The sequence below is a fragment of the Rhipicephalus microplus genome, unplaced genomic scaffold (genome assembly GCF_043290135.1).
Source record: "Rhipicephalus microplus isolate Deutch F79 unplaced genomic scaffold, USDA_Rmic scaffold_15, whole genome shotgun sequence".
Lineage (NCBI taxonomy): Eukaryota > Metazoa > Arthropoda > Arachnida > Ixodida > Ixodidae > Rhipicephalus > Rhipicephalus microplus.
Genome location: NW_027464588.1, coordinates 27,408,227 through 27,426,650, shown reverse-complemented (window position 1 = coordinate 27,426,650; position 18,424 = coordinate 27,408,227). Strand labels below are relative to the sequence as shown.

General features: G+C 42.2%; 1 protein-coding gene across 1 annotated transcript; it reads right to left on the bottom strand.

Annotated features, from left to right (window-relative positions):
- Positions 1 to 3,493: 3,493 nt before the first annotated feature.
- LOC142784658 (glutamate receptor ionotropic, kainate 2-like) lies at positions 3,494 to 17,748 on the bottom strand. Its single transcript, XM_075883082.1, has 6 exons — positions 17,614 to 17,748; positions 10,230 to 10,609; positions 9,548 to 9,746; positions 8,327 to 8,552; positions 4,465 to 4,790; positions 3,494 to 3,802 (listed from the first exon to the last, which is right to left on the bottom strand). Exons 1-6 carry the CDS (start codon positions 17,725 to 17,727, stop codon positions 3,644 to 3,646), a joined length of 1,404 nt encoding a protein of 467 aa, XP_075739197.1. The 5' UTR covers positions 17,728 to 17,748; the 3' UTR covers positions 3,494 to 3,643.
- Positions 17,749 to 18,424: the final 676 nt, after the last annotated feature.

Sequence of the window (18,424 nt, the reverse complement as noted above, 5' to 3'; positions counted from 1 at the left end):
CGGACTTCTGCATGATTACACACACACACTTTCGCTTTTTTTTTCTTTTGAGAAACATCAGTTGCTACAAATGTACTAGTTTGCTAACGTACGTAGACTGCGCATTAATCAGCTGAAAATAAGGAATAAAAGATATATTCGCGACAAAAAACGCCTACGCATCACAGTTAAAAGAAGCTAAGCTTAATTAACAGGCATCACATTAGAGAACCAGTGGCTAATTGTTGAGCACAATTAGTTCGCTCTGCAGTTTGCTATCTGAGGGCTATTTTAGCATTTCCTACATGCAAACGTTATTAATAATACATCAGAGACTCGAAGGAAAAACAAAACACACAGATATTGTGCATTAAGCCATTGTGGCATGTTTATTACAAATTCCTAAATATCACACTTTCTCCGAATCCCCCGCGAAACTTAGTGCCATCATATTTAGCGACAACAAATAGCAGCCACCTGGAGACCTTTATAACAGTAACAGTAGTTCAAGAGTGCAGCCGTTTCAAATGTTAGGTATTTAAGCTGAGCAGAGCTCTCATTCAGCGTCTTGCATTACTCAAATATTGATGTATCTCTCCATCTCAGTTTGCTAAAAAAATGTATAATTTGCCATTATTCTGTCTATCATATCAACACACAATCAACCACAAGTTTGGGCGTTGAATATTGTGTCTGACCGATTCTGTATTTATCCGAAATGCCAAAGACAGATCTCTAATATTTATTTTTGCTGTTAAATATCAAGGACTCAATACAGTAATAAGACTACAGATTATAAATAATTTCATTGTGTAATGCCTACTCACCTTTAACCAAACTGGACACCGAAAACTTATTTATTTCTCGTTTTCAAATAAAAAAGAATAAGCAATAATACTTCTCATCTTCCTTTAAAACGCATACCTCTTTAATGGTTCATCATAAAATGCTCTGAATTACGTTTTGCTTTACAGCGCAAGGGCTTCATGTGCAGATAATCTTACTTCTACCATTACATTTTGTATGCAGTGCTTCCCTATACACATTTTAGAGTATTTATTTCTTCTGCCCTTTTTGTATATTGTGTAATCAACAGTTTAATATTTGTTTAAGATTCACAAGTTTTCATAGTTTTGGTCCTTCTGTCAGACTTCCACGTCTTGGGTGAAGGCCTCGTTGGGAGACATACGAGTCTCGTTTCGCCTTACCTGGTGGACGTATTACACACTGTTAATTGTCTGTATATGCGTGAAAAAATAAATTGTTTGATAGTTTTTTTGTTAAATTACGGATGTCGTCATTCCCGATGTTGCTGACTAAACACAATAAAACTTAGGCAGTTATCATTCAAAATTCACATTCACAGAGCACTCGCTGTGACAACAGGCAGGTTAAAACTTTTTTTTTGCAGTGACAGTTGTCTCATAACATGGGGCACACTACAATCCCCGATGGAAAGTAATCACAGGCAGCAAATATAGCGGAGTGATTCCAGAGAAAAGGGCAGCATAGTCAGCGCATTGTTTTGGCCGTCATAAGTATGTGTGGTAATTGTGAAATGTGACAGTTAATTTTTTGCGATTGTTCCGCACTATTTGCTCAGTGCAACAAGCAAACGTGAACACAGAGTAACTTGGTAAATTTAAATATCAGATAACAGACACCAGTATATAGCAATTATAGGCGGAAGCAATAATTGACTCTCCTAACTTCTGGGTAAGATATACCGTTGGAGCAAGGCGATTATTTAAATCTCACGCCTCCTGATTACCACTTTCGTAAATTAGTCACGTGTTTTCTATGTTACACTCATGAATATTTTAACGCAGGCATCATCGTTTTCATAAACTAGGCTCCAAAAATATTCCCTCGATCATGGTGCGGCAACTCATTGATATTTAGGTGCAGGTAAGATTCTCCAAAAATTTTCCGCCTTATCTTCCATGTGTCTAATATGCCACATCATCTGAGATACCATTTGGTTAGCACAACGTAATTTTTGAATTACGAAAATTGTTACATCAACTCTAAACTTTTGATGTGGAGCTTTAGGAATAATTTAGTGGATACATATATTTTTGTTGGATTTAGTATACACTTCATAGTCCTCCTGTATATCAACCCCCCCTCGTTTCCTTTTTAAATCAGTCTCCTAACAAAAAATGTACGTTACAAGTTGCAGTTCAGGATGATATTCCAGTGAGAATGCTCCCAATGCAACATTGATGAAGCAAGCTTTGAAAAGAATTTCAGAATCGTTGAAATAAAAATGCTTTCTTGATTTTTTTACATAGAAGAGCACCTGTAGGGTGCCAACTTGAACTGAGTTTAGGGCAAGTGTTTTTAAGTTAATCATCAGGTGAGAGTTATTTTTGCACATTTTTGCCAATTGCGAAAGCTATTGGACAAAGAATCTCGCTGTTGCTTGTATTTTGTATCTCTACTTCAATCACTTCGATGCCTGCTACATATCTTACTAAATTTCGGCTTTCCCCAGTGAAGTGTAGAAAACGGCATTTCAAATCACTGACCACTTTGATATCAACCTTTTTTTATACTTCGGCAGACAGCGGTTTTAAAGAATGGCATTTTAAATGAGTTGGTTCAAATGTATAACGCAGCCTACGTTAGCGACAAGCGTACCACGCCCCATGAATGCAGATATGAATATTTTATTTGTCCCAGCTATACTAACCATAATGATCGTATGGTCTTTCCTCCTTCCATAGATATTTCGATTAACCAGCTCCTTTATTCAGTGCAGGTTAACACGCTGGTCAATCTTATTTTTGTTTCAAAGTGCCAGACGCTGTTTCACACTTAACTTTTCTGAAAGCCCCCATTGTGCTACTTCCGGGAAAAAGACGATAATTACAACTTTTTTATGCAGTTTGCCAAATTCTTTAATAATACTTGCTAAGGACGGCCATAACCTTTGTATATATTCATTAGAAGCCATTACGCTTATAAGCTTGTTTCTATCAGACAGTTAAAATATCCGTAGAACAAATGAAAGGGGATGGCTTGACTTACGTGCCTTTCTTCTCTTAAGTGGGAAAGAGATTCAACACAATTTCATCCGTGCACAACTTGTTATTCCTTGCATGAATAGAATCAATTGAAACAGCAAGCTTGCTTAATGTTTCCCTTTGGCAAGGAAATGTGCCACCTGATATTTGACGAAGTAAGACAGTACCATTGCTTGTTGGTTTATGTGTTCACATTGTCTTGTATGTTTAAACGTAATTAGTTATTCGACTCGTTTGACTTACACCACGCAGTGCCTTCATCTTCACCCTCCTCCTTTCTTATATCTAGCATGCACGTTCACGTCATTTGCTACCATAGGACGAAACGTTGAGTTTAAAAAAAAGCAGGGCTTCGGACGACGGCTTCAGAAGACGCCCATATCAGGACGCATCATGACGAGTGGGAGCGAGTCAGCGCACGTTCACTCAATTGTTTCACACTTTTCACCGTCCTTCAAAAAGGCGGAGCACATGCACCAGCGACACAAACACTTGGTCGTGGAAGTCAGCGGGTCTTTAGAGTTTTTTTTTTTCAGCGTTCACCATGTCGTCACACGGGTTATATCGGAGAGTCACCAGAATGCCTCGGGGTTGTGCGTAGCCGTGGCAAGAACGTCTGGTGACTCGCCGCACTGCTAGGAAACGTCGGGTCTCCTCTGCAGCGCATGCGCCGATGCCTCGCGGTTGTCTACGACGTCCACTTGAAGCGTCGTAGCCGGCAGCACCGATATTGAGCGATCCTGTTGAGCAGTTGCGAGACCCTCCAGCGAAGTCTTCGACTCTTTTTTGGACAGCTGCGCAGAAGACCAAGGCCGTGTTAAAAAGAGAGGTTAACTAGACTGTGATAGAACTCATCTAAGTATATCAAGGTGGTCACCGTGCAGCCTTATCTAACATTTGGCAGCATTACCCCTTGGCTTGTGCGTACAGGACAAGTATTTTGAGGCAGCAAGCATATATGTACACCAAATGCGCATAAAAATAAGAGCCCCTCTCGCGCAACGTGACCTTTAGCTCTTTCTTCTTTTCCTGTATGAGAGACAACAGCAACGAGCTTCAAACTTCAAAGAACCATCTTTATTTATATGGCGGAAATAAATATTTTACTTGATAATCTGTCTTAAGCCTCCAGAAGAGATGCTTCTGAGTCATTAAAACTGCATGTAATTCAAAGTTCCTCGTTATATATACAAAATTCTTGCACAAATACAAACACTAAGGGAGACATGCACTTGGAATATTCAGTTTATACAATTCATCTCTATATCTCTCTGCTCTCATTTAAATTGTCAATAACTGAAGCATAAAAAACAAAACTCATATAGGTTCCACAGGTTAGCGATAATGTTAATATATCTAGGTCTCGTCCAGCGCGAACATCTCAGAGTGTTTTGGGAATTGTGATATCACAGTTACAGCCTAACAGTAACAGGTTAAGGAATATGGCTGTGCTTACTTCCATAATATCACAACTCCTTTCTAAAGCCTTCTTCTTGGCTTTAGATGAAGGATGGGTCTTCCACACGAATTCCAAGATGACGCACACGCTGGAAACACCGAGTCCTCCAAGAAGAACGAGGAAGACGCCTCCAACATTGGATACACCCAGTGCATTGGCCTCCTCCGACGAGTCCTGCACATCGGACAGTGCAGACGAACCTCTTTCCTTTTCGCGTTGCTGAGAGCAGTGTCCCATCCACCATTGCTTCTTGAGACGCGCGATGACCCCTGTTTCTTGTAACCGAAGAATGGCTTCGGACAAGTGGGCCGTGTAAGGGGACCCTGAAATCAATTACAGACCAATTTTGCGTTAATACCTTGTCAATGTGTCAGTGCACCGAATGCTACTGGAATATTTGTCATGCGAGTACAGAACAACCAGGCCAGATTGTAAGAGTGATGGAAAATGCAACAAAGCATGTGCTCACTTAAGTGCTTTGTGTCCTACAACAAGCCACATATAATAGGCTTTTTGTAATAAACTGACACACGCCATAATATTTCACTCAAAGAAAGAACTGAATCTTCTCCGGTCTAACCATTATGCCCAAAAGTTATCCTGCAGTGAAACAAAACAGCCTGCTTTTCCAGTGCTCATTGGAACCACCTGCAAACCATTGTCCCTATATACAAGTTTAAAGGGCTGCGAAATGCCGTTCAAGAGTCTTTACCACGTGCATTAGCGGTGGTTTACCAAGAATAACTAGAAAGCAAAACAAAAATTGTAAAGAACATGCTTGGTTGCAGTAGCTGACATCGATTTGTAAGTGATATTAAGTTAGGCACGTATACCGAGGGTATGTTAGTTATATTCTCTCCCGCCTACATTCAAGCAATTTTTAGCTGTAATATCTACATAACCTGTTTGATCATGCACCACATCTTTCGGTGCTGTCTTGTAGTTCATAATTGACAATCCGGCAATGAAAAGCCGCCACGAAGCGTATAGGTTTTACACGTTTGCGCTGTGCCTTGAATTTGTCGATTTTTTTCAATACTGTGATAGACCCATACTTTTTGACAACATTCTGAAATATAATGCTGACTGACATACATTTTGTGTCTCTCACTGGGCTAACAAAAGTAAAATATAATGAGTGTTATTGATGAGTGTTTTCATTTATTAAACTGTGCACTAATTATGATGTTCCTCTTTGCCGATACGTTCGTGAGGCTATCAATTTATTTTTAATTTTCAATGTCCACACCATTGGATAGCAATGAACTACGCATATGCCTAGAATGTCTCTCTAATAGCTGTTTTAACCTAAAATATTACGCTCAGTAGAGCGGCAGCATTTTTTATTGACGATACCTCACTGCCTCATGTTAGAAGGGTTACTTGCTAAATTTGTGTCTGTAACCTGAATACTTTAACTTGTCACTACACACCCTTACTTGCAGCTTAAGCATATTATAGTCACACCTAATGAACTATACAATGAATAGAATATTTCAGATATAGTGCACGTTAAAGAACACCAGGTCATCAAAATAGCCTGACCCCTTCACTGCGGCGAGCCTTCTAATCAAGTTGTAGTTTCGGCACAGAAAAAAAAAACATGGGTATATTTCATAAGCTGTTCTTGCCGTAATTTTTAGATGCGGAGCATCTAATACTCGAGGCTTGTAGTGGGGCGCCGTCCGCAAGCTTCCTCCTCCTTCTTCCACCATCTGTGCATCCCTTCCTCCTCTACACACCGCGCGCGCTTCACTCCTCCACCATCTGTGCACCCTTCCTCCTCTACACACCGCGTGCGCTTCTCCTCTTCACGAACATTCGCTAGCTGTATAATGTAGCGCGCATGCGCCGTCACGCTTCGAGAACATCGGCAGCTGACGCGCGCGCATGCGCCATCGCGCTTCGAGAACATCGGCAGCTGACGCGCGCGCACGCGCCGTTGCGCTTTTCCCCCTTCTCGAACATTCGACAGCTGACGCGCGCATGCACCATCACCCACCATCTGTGCCGCGCGCGCTTCTCCCCTTCGAGAACATTCTACAATTCTCCTGATTCTCCAGTGGACGCGCATGCGCCGTCGCGCTTCGAGAACATTCAACAGCTGACAGTGCATGCGCCGTCGCGCTGTATATATACTCAAGGTCGGCGCTCGCTCGCTCAGTTGCCGCTCGTCGGTTGGTTTGTACGGCGCGTCGACGTCCAAGGTCGCGGTGAAATGAATTCCAACGAATCCACAAACACAATGATCGACGTCCCTTCGACCAGCGCCGCCCTTTCGCATACGTGTGTACGTGTTCACTCATTTAACACCCCCTCCTACAACCACGTTAACCAATTTAGCCATCGACCCAAGTAAGTCGCAATTTAACACGCCATTTCACAACCATGTTAACCAATTTAGCCATCGACCCAAGTAAGTCGCACTTTAACACCCCGTTAACCAATTATATGCTCCGCATCCTCCTCAGTGTTCCCCCGAGGGAAGCTGCGGGCAATTTTTTTAGTCACAAGCATACGCAGTGATTGACGCTGGAGAACGCGGTTTGTCCTGATAACTTGTGTGGCATACTTCAAGAAACAAAGTATGTTTCAAAGTTATAATTCCGGAGCCCTCCACTACGGCGTCCCTCATAATCACATGGTGCTTTTGGGACGTTGAACCTCGCATATCAATCAATCGTGTTTCTGAGTTACATAGAAAACTAAAGAGGCATTCGTAAGAATTTCGTAGATTGATTCAAATTGTAACACCACGTGCTGGTGATTGTCCTGCTGACTGTCTGCTTTTACTGATTCATGCGCAGCGCAATGTGCACCGTGCACTGAATTGTCCGATCTGGATTTTGTCAATGTGATACATTGTAGCAGTTAACTTCTTGGTTAAAGATAGCATTTCCCTGTTTGTATTTTCGTGCATAATAGGGCTAGCCGTGCAATCAAGTTTATTTTTAATATCATATAGGTGACCTCCATACAGGAAAGGTTTAGTTAAGTGTCAAATTATAAGTCTTCTTATACACGTATATTCGAATTTTTGTTGGTGACCAAAGCGCAACAATTAATTTCCTCAGAAAGAAAAATCTGGACTGTTCTAACCCTAGGTGGGTATTTTCTTTATTCGTCTCGTCTATTTTTTCATACAAATTGTAAAACTCTTCAAATAAAAAAATAAGTATGTAAAGTTTACCCGCCCGCAACACACACTCTCGATGAACCTTTAGGCTGCAGATACATCTAAAATGCACATAGAAAAGTATATATTTTCATGAAAAACTCACAGAGTGAGGCCCACCACACCACCTAAGTGCCCATTTATGTGCATTCTTTTTCATAAAATGTTGTCGAAATCTTTGCCCACCTTGGAACACAACTGTGTAACATAAATTTTAATAGTTTATTTTCACCTACCGCAAAGTTTCTAATTTATTGCTGTTTAGAGAACATGGAATTCTGGAAATTTACCTAATTTGAAAATCTTGTTCTTTGGTTTTTGTTATATTTTCTAATGTTAGGCTTTTTTATTAAACAATTATAACCACACTATAGAACTTTGACCTTTGTGCAGTCACTACAATTGTAAAAACATGTCTGCGTCATAGTCGTTATCGAACAGGCGGCCCACACAAAAGTTAGCACCGAGTCTCCACATTGTGATTCGGAAGCACTGCCAACTCGTGACGTAAGCAACTAGCGTTACCACTTTCTCATACGCTCTTTTGTGGCCTCTTAACCTAGCCCACAAATGCATAAATACAGCAATAGTTGCGCACCATGTGAGTAGGCAAACAAAATAAAAGCCACGAAAACTGTCAGAGAGAAAGAAAGCCGAGCTTTCTTTCCGAGGCCTGTTGTTCACCTCGGGGCAGCGCGAATCCATATCCTTTGGAGTCGAGGGGGCCCCCAATCTGAGCCAGCTGGCAATCTCGGTCTGTGAGATACTCGATGGTTGCTGCCTCCATCAGGAATGCGTAGTCGCCTCTCCGGACGCGCTCCACGCCTTCGCCGGTCGATGACGCCAGGGAGTCCTCGCGGTTGTTCGACATCACCGTCCACATCCGTTCGTACGGCTCCAGTTTCGATTCCTGTGGTTGGCGGTAAAGGAACGACATGGTGTCTTGCACAGTGGCTCCTAAATTGCTATTCATCGTACGCTCTACGAAGTGCTTTAGTACAAATCGCTTATTATATTCTAACAAGAGCCACATTTTTTGATAGCGTAGCTCATGCCCTTTTCTGCATACACTGTTCGCTCCAGAAGCTGTAAATGGTGAATGCTAGTCACCTGACCTTTCTAAATTCTCTCATACCACGGAAGTACTACTTGTTTTACGCACATGCTGACAGCGCACTGCCTCATGCTAGCTAATGTCGTCTGGTTGATGAGTGAAATATACTTTAGGTGTCGTTAATGTCGACTAAAGCTAGCCTATGGCGTGGATTAATTCTGACCTAATTTGGCCTGATCCAGGATAAATTACAACTAGCAATGACTGAACAATAAATGGTGGAATAACGCAGGTTAACTAACCCCGGCCGCATAACATAGGTACTCGGCAGTTATAAGCGCTACAGTTTTTTCATTCGCCATAATTATTCTTCAACACATACATATATAGCAACCATAGATGGCTCCGCTCTGTTTTTTTTTCGCCATTTATAAAGCACCAAGCTTTCAACGAAGGCTTTGCTAGGTCGTCATCTCTTTCTGTTATAATACGTTGATAATGTATTGTTTGAGCAGCACATTTTTTTGCACCTATGAGATTTCCATTATATGCGCACGAGTGAAATACACAACTTTTGTAATTGTTGAAGTACGGGAGCCACGACATTCGTAAACTGCTTGCACCCAAACCATTCGCGAGTTTGCTATTAAGCAAATACGCTTTGGGCGATGACTGTATTTGGTAGTCAAGACAGCAGTTTATTCATTTTATGTGTGCTCCAAAGAAAGATACCCAAAATATTTAACCAGTGATAGTGCTGACGCATGGCGACTAGGTGTGAAAATGTCGTTGTGTAAAACCTTATTGGCACGACGAAATTATAAGCATCATGACGTTATATTTTAACTCACCTTAAAAAACGTCTCCGTTGAGCCCGACGACATGCAGCCGTACTTAATCTTGGACTGCGCAGCCAGGTCATGAACATTTTCTATGGGAAACTGGAGCTTCTCGTTGACCAAGAAAGCGGCCATGTTGGCCGTGTAGAAGGAAACCATGATGAGCGAGAACACCCACCAGCTGATGGCAATGAGTCTTGTGGACGCGGCCCTGCAAGAGATGTTAGGAATATAAAAATACGGCAGGCATGACATTTCGTCATCTCAATATCAGTAAACTTTCCTACGATGCGAACGATTTTGAAAAGCGTGTCTTATTTTTAAGCACAACGATTCGAACTGGTTAACATTATTGCCATGAAATTACTCAATATTGGAATCCAATAACGTTCACCAGTTCTTTGCTCTAACAATTGCGGTTATAGACTTTCTACCGTCTTTCATTAGCATCAAATCAATTGCAAATGCTGATCTCGTATATTTTTCGTACTCAGCATGTTATTGCGAACCTCGCAATTCATAGCAGAGCTTACCTTGCGCACACTTTCCTTTTGTGTATATCGATGACATAAGCAATGTGTAATCTAATTAAAGCTTCTTTTTTGTTTTTCTTTCGTACTAGATGTTTGCTACACTCTCAGTCTTGCCACGCACATTGTACGACAAACAACGATTTTACCATCTAGAAACTTACCTGGGGCCGGTTTCACAGCCTTGGAAAAGGAGCGCCGCCGTTGCGTACCACAGGCTCTCTCCAAGCCCGAGTGCATTTCTAGGACTGTCCGCACCCGATGAGCGATCGCAGTCGCACTTCAAACCGTGTCTCGGCACGTGCCATTCGGCAGGGGCCATGCGCGCCGCCAGGTGGAGCATCAGCGCAGAACCCAGGTACGCTGCCAGTAGGCAGAGCCAGACGTCGAGAGACAAGGGCAGCAGAAAGTAGAAGAGACGTGACTCCTGTACGGGTCGTCGGTACAGAATGCCGATGCCGGTATGCATGAAGGGCAGCGTGAAGTCCACCGCGCGTGAGCGAGACACCGTGATGGTGAGGTCTCCGATGGCCAAGTCGGCTTCCTGCGTGCGCACCCATTCTCCATTAGGCTTCGCTAAGTGGGACCGATAGAATTAAGAAAATCCGGGCACCTGTATCACTGGCACCGGTTGACTGCACGAAAAACCTACGCTCATGCACGCACAAAGACTTCATTTTGTTTTCTCTAATCCAAATATCCTTGAACACATTTATAAGGATACCAGTTTCAGGAATGAGAAACTTCAACTTATCAACTTATGTACGTTATCGATGGTGAAATAACGCGCTCAGATGAATGTCCGCGTGCTGCAGTTTCACTTATTAGAATAAATTTTATTTGTCGGTCGTTCTTGCAGAATGGTCTGAGTACTTAAAGGTTTTTCAAAAAATTAATTGATAAATTCCAGCTGCTGATCCCCCTTCCTCAATCCCACATACCTAAGCGCCCCTTAAGATTTTCGGTGAGCTTTACTGCATAGCGCTTTGGCTGCAGGGCAAAGCTTGTTTTTGAAATCGGCTGCGACTCAGATGGTTGCGGTTAATGCATCTTCTGACATGCAACTTGAGTGATAAGTTGACACTTTGAAGGTTTCCAGCAACCAAAACTTCGGAGGTTGTCATACATTGGCAATATGTGACTTGTGGTGGTCCCGTCAAATAGCCCCCATTTCCAGCATGTTCGAAAAATCGGCAGCTTTGTCATCTTTATCGCTAGTCTGTTTTGCCGAATTTCGTCTCATAGTTTTCTGACACCAGTCCTTATGCCCTTATGTTGCTTTTTTATGCAACAAGGTAATACCAATGATGAGTTATAAAGATGTATTTTTTGTGGCATGTAGGGTTTGGTATAAGTGGGTTCGACTTTACTTCGATCTCTCATTGATGACGTAGAAGGTCGACAATCACGTATTGATGACGGCGGATTTTAATGACTCAAAGGCCAAAGAGCGTTCATTAGAGTACTATTAAGTGTTATGTAGACTGGGCACTGATACTAAAATATGAGCGAAATTTGTAAAACGACTTCCAAAAGAGCATGTACTAGAAAAGTGTTGCCAGAATAATACTATTTACACTAAATGGTGGTTGCGTAACTTGTGTACATGTGTGGTAGGGCTAGTGCAGGCGTAACAGGAAACAAAATCTTCATCCGCCTCAAAGAACATCGATTATAGGAACTACCATACGAAAGTATTTGCCTGCCAGCGAAGCTTTTAAGTTTTGCAAGCTTTCCTAAAGGATAACATGTCTTTGCTCCTTGTCGTTCTCAATAACACCTGCCTCGGATTTGTCGACATTTAGAAATCAAATAATACTCCGTGAATATAGTTGCTATGCAGCAAGATATTACACAGTCTCCTCTGCCAATGTTCGGAAGTACGTGTGTAATGTACTCTGAGGGCAGCGTGAAGCCATTGTTCGGAGTGATACACCTTTTACATTTTAAGTTTTGTTTTCGTACTTTTGATGGTTGCACAATTAGAGTTGCTGCTCGCTATAGAGCCGGCTTGTTTGAATTGCTTGTTACGTTCAATAATTTTAAGACTAGAATATAGACGCGCTTAAGGTGAGAGTCCTGTTGCATGTCAAAAGAGCCGTAATGTTTCCAGATAGTGATTGATGATAGCAATGAGTACACAACAATATGGAATACAGAGCCTATAGTGTGTAAGCTGTTACTTGAGTAAATTATGAAATTATTTAAATAATTTAGAAAACATGTAAAAGAAATTATTTATGCACAACAAAAAAGAATGCTCAACGGAAAATTTCTCTGAGGTTAACATTTTGCGAAAAGGCCTTGTCTTCGTGAGAGCCGAACCTGCCTTCTTTCGCAGCTTGATAAAAATTTTGGATTGCAGTTACGTTACTGGCGTAGACAAATCATCTGTACATAACGATGTCTCAAGGATCACTCCCTGCACAACGATGTTTCATTGTGACGGAGAAAGTGCGATGTAAAAGCGGAAATCGACAACTCAGTGGACTTTTATCTACTGCTCCTGAAGCTACCACGCGGCCAAATATCTCGAGAGGCTGCGCATGCCATCTACACCACACATAGAGTTTTACACAATATTAACTAGAGAGGAATCTGGCGCTGCCATTATGTACCTCTATGGGAATTATGGGACGTACAGGCTTCGGACTGGATAGGGTTAGCTAGCGAACTGTCTACAGACATTTCTCTACAGTTTCAGTTTCGCTCTTCGCGCAGTGCGGGCAGTGGGGTGTGGTAAAAAAGGCTGAAGCAGTGCCTTGGTTGTACGAAGATGCTGATTACCACTAGATTTCCTAATTTGCTGCGACGTCGGAGCTTTACGAGTCGTATTTGTAAGTTTAAACGAAGCGTCATCCACTCACCGCTGCGCATAGATTTAGCGTCTCATGCCAGTGCAAGATATTGCCTCAAGTTCACGTTTTTCACGAGCGCGTCTTGCCTAAACGTGTTTGAAATGGACTGCGATACAATGGAAAAGATAAGTAGACGCACCGTCATGCTCCGCTAATTCTACTTCCCAACAAAACCAGAGGTGTGTTGGAGGCAGACCATTGGGACAGACGCACCTAGCGTCGCAGAAGACAAAATATTAAGCGTTTCTCACTTGGTACTGTACTGTTATTTCCGATAATAAATAATACATACTTTCTAGAGAAAGCCAAGCATGTTTGTCTTCAAGTGTTATAAAAAGCAATTCATTAGATTTTGATGCCAAATCTGAAATGCAATGGCAGAGCGATGCATACCCTAATGCTTGAATTTGCCTAGGTATCTTTTTTGCCGCCTGTTAACGAAAACGTTTTGCAATAAAGTTTGCGTACAAATATATGAAGCAAGTTGAAATAAATATAAGCTTATACCACTTTGTTTTACACTTGGAAAAGAAGCGTGGCAAATCTCAAAAAAATAATCAAATCGAAAAGGATCCGAAGCCTGTACTTCCCATAATTCCCACGGGGGTACAAGGATCAGACTCCCCTATACGTATTTCATGAAGCTGTATATATATATATATATATATATATATATATATATATATATATATATATATATATATATATATATATATATATATTTGCTAATGTTATGCTACGGCTGCCAAACTCTTTCCGAACATAATTTTTCCTACTGTATACACAAAACATATCGCAATATCCGGTGGCAATATTTTGCCGAGGTTCCAGACAAGACTGAGCGGTCTGTTAGATGTGTAAAGTTTCTCAAAGAGCACTGTTTCTCCTGATACTTTTATTCGGTGTAGTTTACTACTTATTATTCATGTTGTTCCGCGGTAATGACCAGAACATGGTCATGCATGGCTAGAATCGTCATAAAAGAAAATGTTTCTTCATCATCACTAGCTAACGTCGGGAGCTCTAAAGTTTCCGTGAGCCTCTTTTTAGTTAGACGAGTGTGTGCGAAACTGAAAAAAGAAAAAAAAAACTTGTATCAATGAGATTTGCGCCGTATAATTGGAACAATGCATGTTACACAAATAAAGGCTATTCTTACTAAAAAAAGGAAAATTAGGTACAAAAGTTCCAGTAAATAAATTGACTATGCGGCCTTCAACAACACTTTGTAGAAAACGTGAGAAGATTTTTAAGCCGGCCTTTTTTTTTACCTTGGAGCTGACATCCGATAAACTTTCATTTTTTTATCTTACACTCACAGCGAGGTTTTTCTTCTAAGGCAACATAAAACGAAAAGGTGATGGTAAAGCTCCCCCTGCTAATGCGATAAGTGAGGATCAAAGGACTAGGTACGGCGCAATGGCGACAAAGCTGGAATAAACACAGGCTCACTTCCGAAAGTGAGCAGGCTAGCACGTTCCGCAGAAGCGAGAGCCAGCCGAGCTGCGAAAGTAAAGGCGGGGATTTCTAGGAAAACAACACCTCTTACTGGCACGGATGACTTTCTCGAAAGTCGTGCTGGTGATACGTTCTGTATCAGACTCTGTACTTTTTTTAGTGCTCAGAAGACAGTGCCTGGTTTCGCCATCAAGAAGTTTTCTAAAGTAGATTAGCTTGCAACATAGTTATGCGAAGCTCTGCACGTAAACATCCTCTGGCTGAAGTACAGGCCACATATCACGCCTGTCACGGTTAACATTAACTATGAAAAACACTTGTTAATATGAAAAAAACTACACGTGCTTGCTCTCGCCTTGTTACCAGAAATATTCAACGCAATTGATGCCTCCTCAGAAGCTCTCTTTTCTAAGCCTAAATATTCTAACAATTTCTTAGATTTAGTTACTTGTTACAGAAAAGAATAAAAGATTTCTGTGTATGAATACACAGTTTAATCCCCTGGTCAAAGCGGAATGATTCCGTTCATAGCAAGAGCAGAATACATAGAAGCGCTATAAATGGCAAGTTCCTTAATGCACGAAGAAACGCTGCGTCTGTAAAAAGAGTCTTGGCGCGAACGTGCTGTGTGGAACCCAACAGTCATGTCAGGTATTTATTAGAAACAGAAAGCTTTCGTGCAAGTGCTGGAACACCATAGCCTACAAAATTATCACAATTTTCGCTAACGATTAACGATATCATTATTCAAATACAGGTTTTTGCGTTAAATGGTGAGCACAGCATACACTGTGGGCTCACTAATAACTGCAGTGTGAAGCTATAAACACTTATGATGATACTGGTTAATTTCACGTGCCGTGTGGCAGTAGTAGATGCTCAAGGCCTTTCTCACACTGCAGTCAACTCGATGGCATAAACAAAAGAAAAGTTTACTGTTTAAGATAAACTGTACTATAGTCCTTATTTGGACTGGTTAGTATATGATCAAGGAAATCTAAAAAGCAGCATGTGACACAGGACAGTGACAGGGACATCTCTGTCACTGTGCTGTGTTGCGCGCTGGTTGTTTTTTTTTTCCGACTTAGTCGTTTAGAATAAAACAATACTGTGTGCAACTTATGGAAAAACGTAGACCCCTTATCCAGTATTGCATGCTATTTTCTCTAGCAAGATGTCACTATTTCACCTAAAGCAGTCATGTCAAACCCACTGAGAGAGTCCATTGAATTCACAACAGCAGTTGAATGTACATTGACGGCACTGCTGAATAGCGCTTCAGTGAAACAAAATGAAAGTGCTTAGAACAGAAGACAGAAGCGTTTGAGGAGGCTTATTGGAAAACGTTTTCATCAGCGCTCTCATCGAAGACGGACTGCAAGGTGTGTAAACATGGGTTCATGAAAGACGCGAAATCCATACGCGACAGCGAGTGACGCTGCTTTGATGTTTTTGTAATCCCCCTCTTGCAGCGCTTCCTACCTTCCACTAGAGCCTTATGTAGTTCACGGCATGAGGCCTTCACTTTTAAGCTTGGGGGCGCCATAATGGAGGAGTCAAGGGCTCTGTGTGGTGAAAAATGGCGTATGCACTCTATATGCTCTCCTTCATGACAGCCGCTTTCAAGGCATTCTTTGACGGCGCACAATTTTTTCACATACACACATAAACACTCCTCAGGTTTTCGTGTAAACAACCAACCGCCTACTACGTCCTGCGTTTAAGTTGGCTGGCCCGATCGATGCTAGCGCTTCTTCACTCCAGACTTTTACACTGAAAATAGGAAAGCTGCTGACGTCCTTGTCTGAGCAGTGCATTTTTGTTTTTGTTAGATTTTTCCTGTTTTTTTTCGGGGGGGGGGGGTAGTCGTGCTAATTGACAACGCCCCACAGAAAGTTCTAAAGACCTCGCCATACGTAATCTTTGCAGCGCATTGACGTTAGGCTTTTTGACGCTGCGACGCATCCTCTCCCTACGGCAAGCGAAGGTGCGCAGCTAAGCGGAGTTGTGCGCCCTCTCTCTTCAATTGGAAAGGCGCGGCAACACGTCACAAAGCCCCACACCGGCGCGGTGGAGGCCTGATCAAACGCACCCGTTGCAGCACGTCCGCGTTTCTTTGTGTCTTTATGAGAGAGGGTGCGGTGCTTTCCCTAGCCATGCACCCTCTCTCTTCATGAGGAAAGGGTGCGGCGCTGCGTCAAACAGACGCGCTTTGACGCGCTGCAACAGATGCATGTGGTCAGGCCTTAACGGTACACAGGAACCATTTGTTGAAATGTTACCAAATGGGCGCTCATGCGCATGTGTTTGCGGACGCTCATGCAACAAGCTATGTTGAAGTGAAAACTACGGTAGGTCCCACTTGACTCAGTCTTCGCACGAGTCGAAAGTGGGACATGGCGTTCTAAAGCCGTCTTCGAACGATTGACCATCGTGCAGTCTCGCACACTAGGGTTTCATCCCTGATATAGGTTTATTCTAGCTACCCATTTAATTAGAAAAGACAAGATCCAAATATGTTAGCGTCAGTACCCCTTTACAACTTCAGATGTCATATGTCGTGTATAACATTGAGCACTTCATCACCGCGGCAAACTTTCGAAGCCCACAGCCCATGGTTGCCAGGTGCTTGCCCGATATAAACTTAACTAAAGCCCGTCAATGGGTTCTACAAACTGCTGGGAGAACCGTACACTTGCTATGACCCCACGGTGGAAATATTTTGGGAGTGAAATGTTTTGTGGGAGATAAAGAGATCTGCTCGACAATGAGTAAAGGCGATTTCAAGAATAGCGCAATTATGGCAATTCCGACTTCACGAAAACTAAAATCCTAACGCTAATTTCCCAGAGCGCGTGCCTGTCCTTTATTTGAGATGTTCTACAGGCTGGCGAACGTTGAAGAGAACATGAAAGTTAGATTCCGCTCGAAAACAGCTTTCCGGGGACAAAAGCTACGGATAATGAAACTGAACTCTGTGTTAAAAAAAAGAAAGGAAGAAGGAAAGAAAGGAAAGAAAAGAAAGCAAGAAAGAAAAAGACAAAGAGAAACGCAGTAGGCCCCCGCCATTTCTCGAATAGGGTGAAGACTCCTGAAATGTTTGGATGTAGCTCACACTTCACGATATGCCTGATGAAGAGCTGCATTTTATTGGACACAGGCGGGCACGTCATTCGGACAATAGGAAGGGTATCGTCCGATACTCGTTGTCATTTGCACTATTAGTACTCACCCTGTCCATGACTTCTCTGATGATACCACTCCACTCTCCACGTGCGTTTACTACACCGTAGGTACCGTCTCGCACAAGGCGCAGTTCGAAGCGGAAACCAAGCAGGAGGGCCATCTGTCGCAGAATATCGACGCAATATCCATCCAACCTGTCTTCATCAGCTGATGACGACTTCGAGTCCTTGCGCAACAAAACGTATGGTTCACTCTGCACAACAAAAAGTAAAATCAGAACATGACGTAAGGAACGAAGATATCGTATGCGCTAAAAGGTTATACAAATTCATAACCAAGAAATTGAGCAAAACCTAAACCGGGCAGAAAGTAACACTTTAATTCCTTTACAACTTCTGATTTGTCCGATGTCAGGCATCTAACTCGAGGATGACGAAAAAGTGTTTCTTCGCGTAACAGAATGTTTTACATAAGTTTTTACTAAAAGGAGTAACCTATTCCTCCAATATCTCCTCATTGTGCACTAATTGTGCGCTCAATGCGTAATCAGGCACATGCCACACTTCCTCATAATGATGCCACTTAGGAGGCTTTAGCAGTCTGCCAGGACAGTTAATATTTAACATGACAGGGTTTGCTACGAGCTTTAATGCATCAATCTACATTTACAAGCTTAATCGCGTTTTCTGTAATGCGCGATTCTATACGCGATCACGTTAGGAAATTCAGAACATAATATCACCCAGCAAAAGGTGCACGTTGTTCTGTCTTATTCTCATATAGCTGGTCTCAAGGAACATGATGCTTCATGCCTTCATTTTATTACGCCATTAACCTCACTCATTAACCCTTTCTAG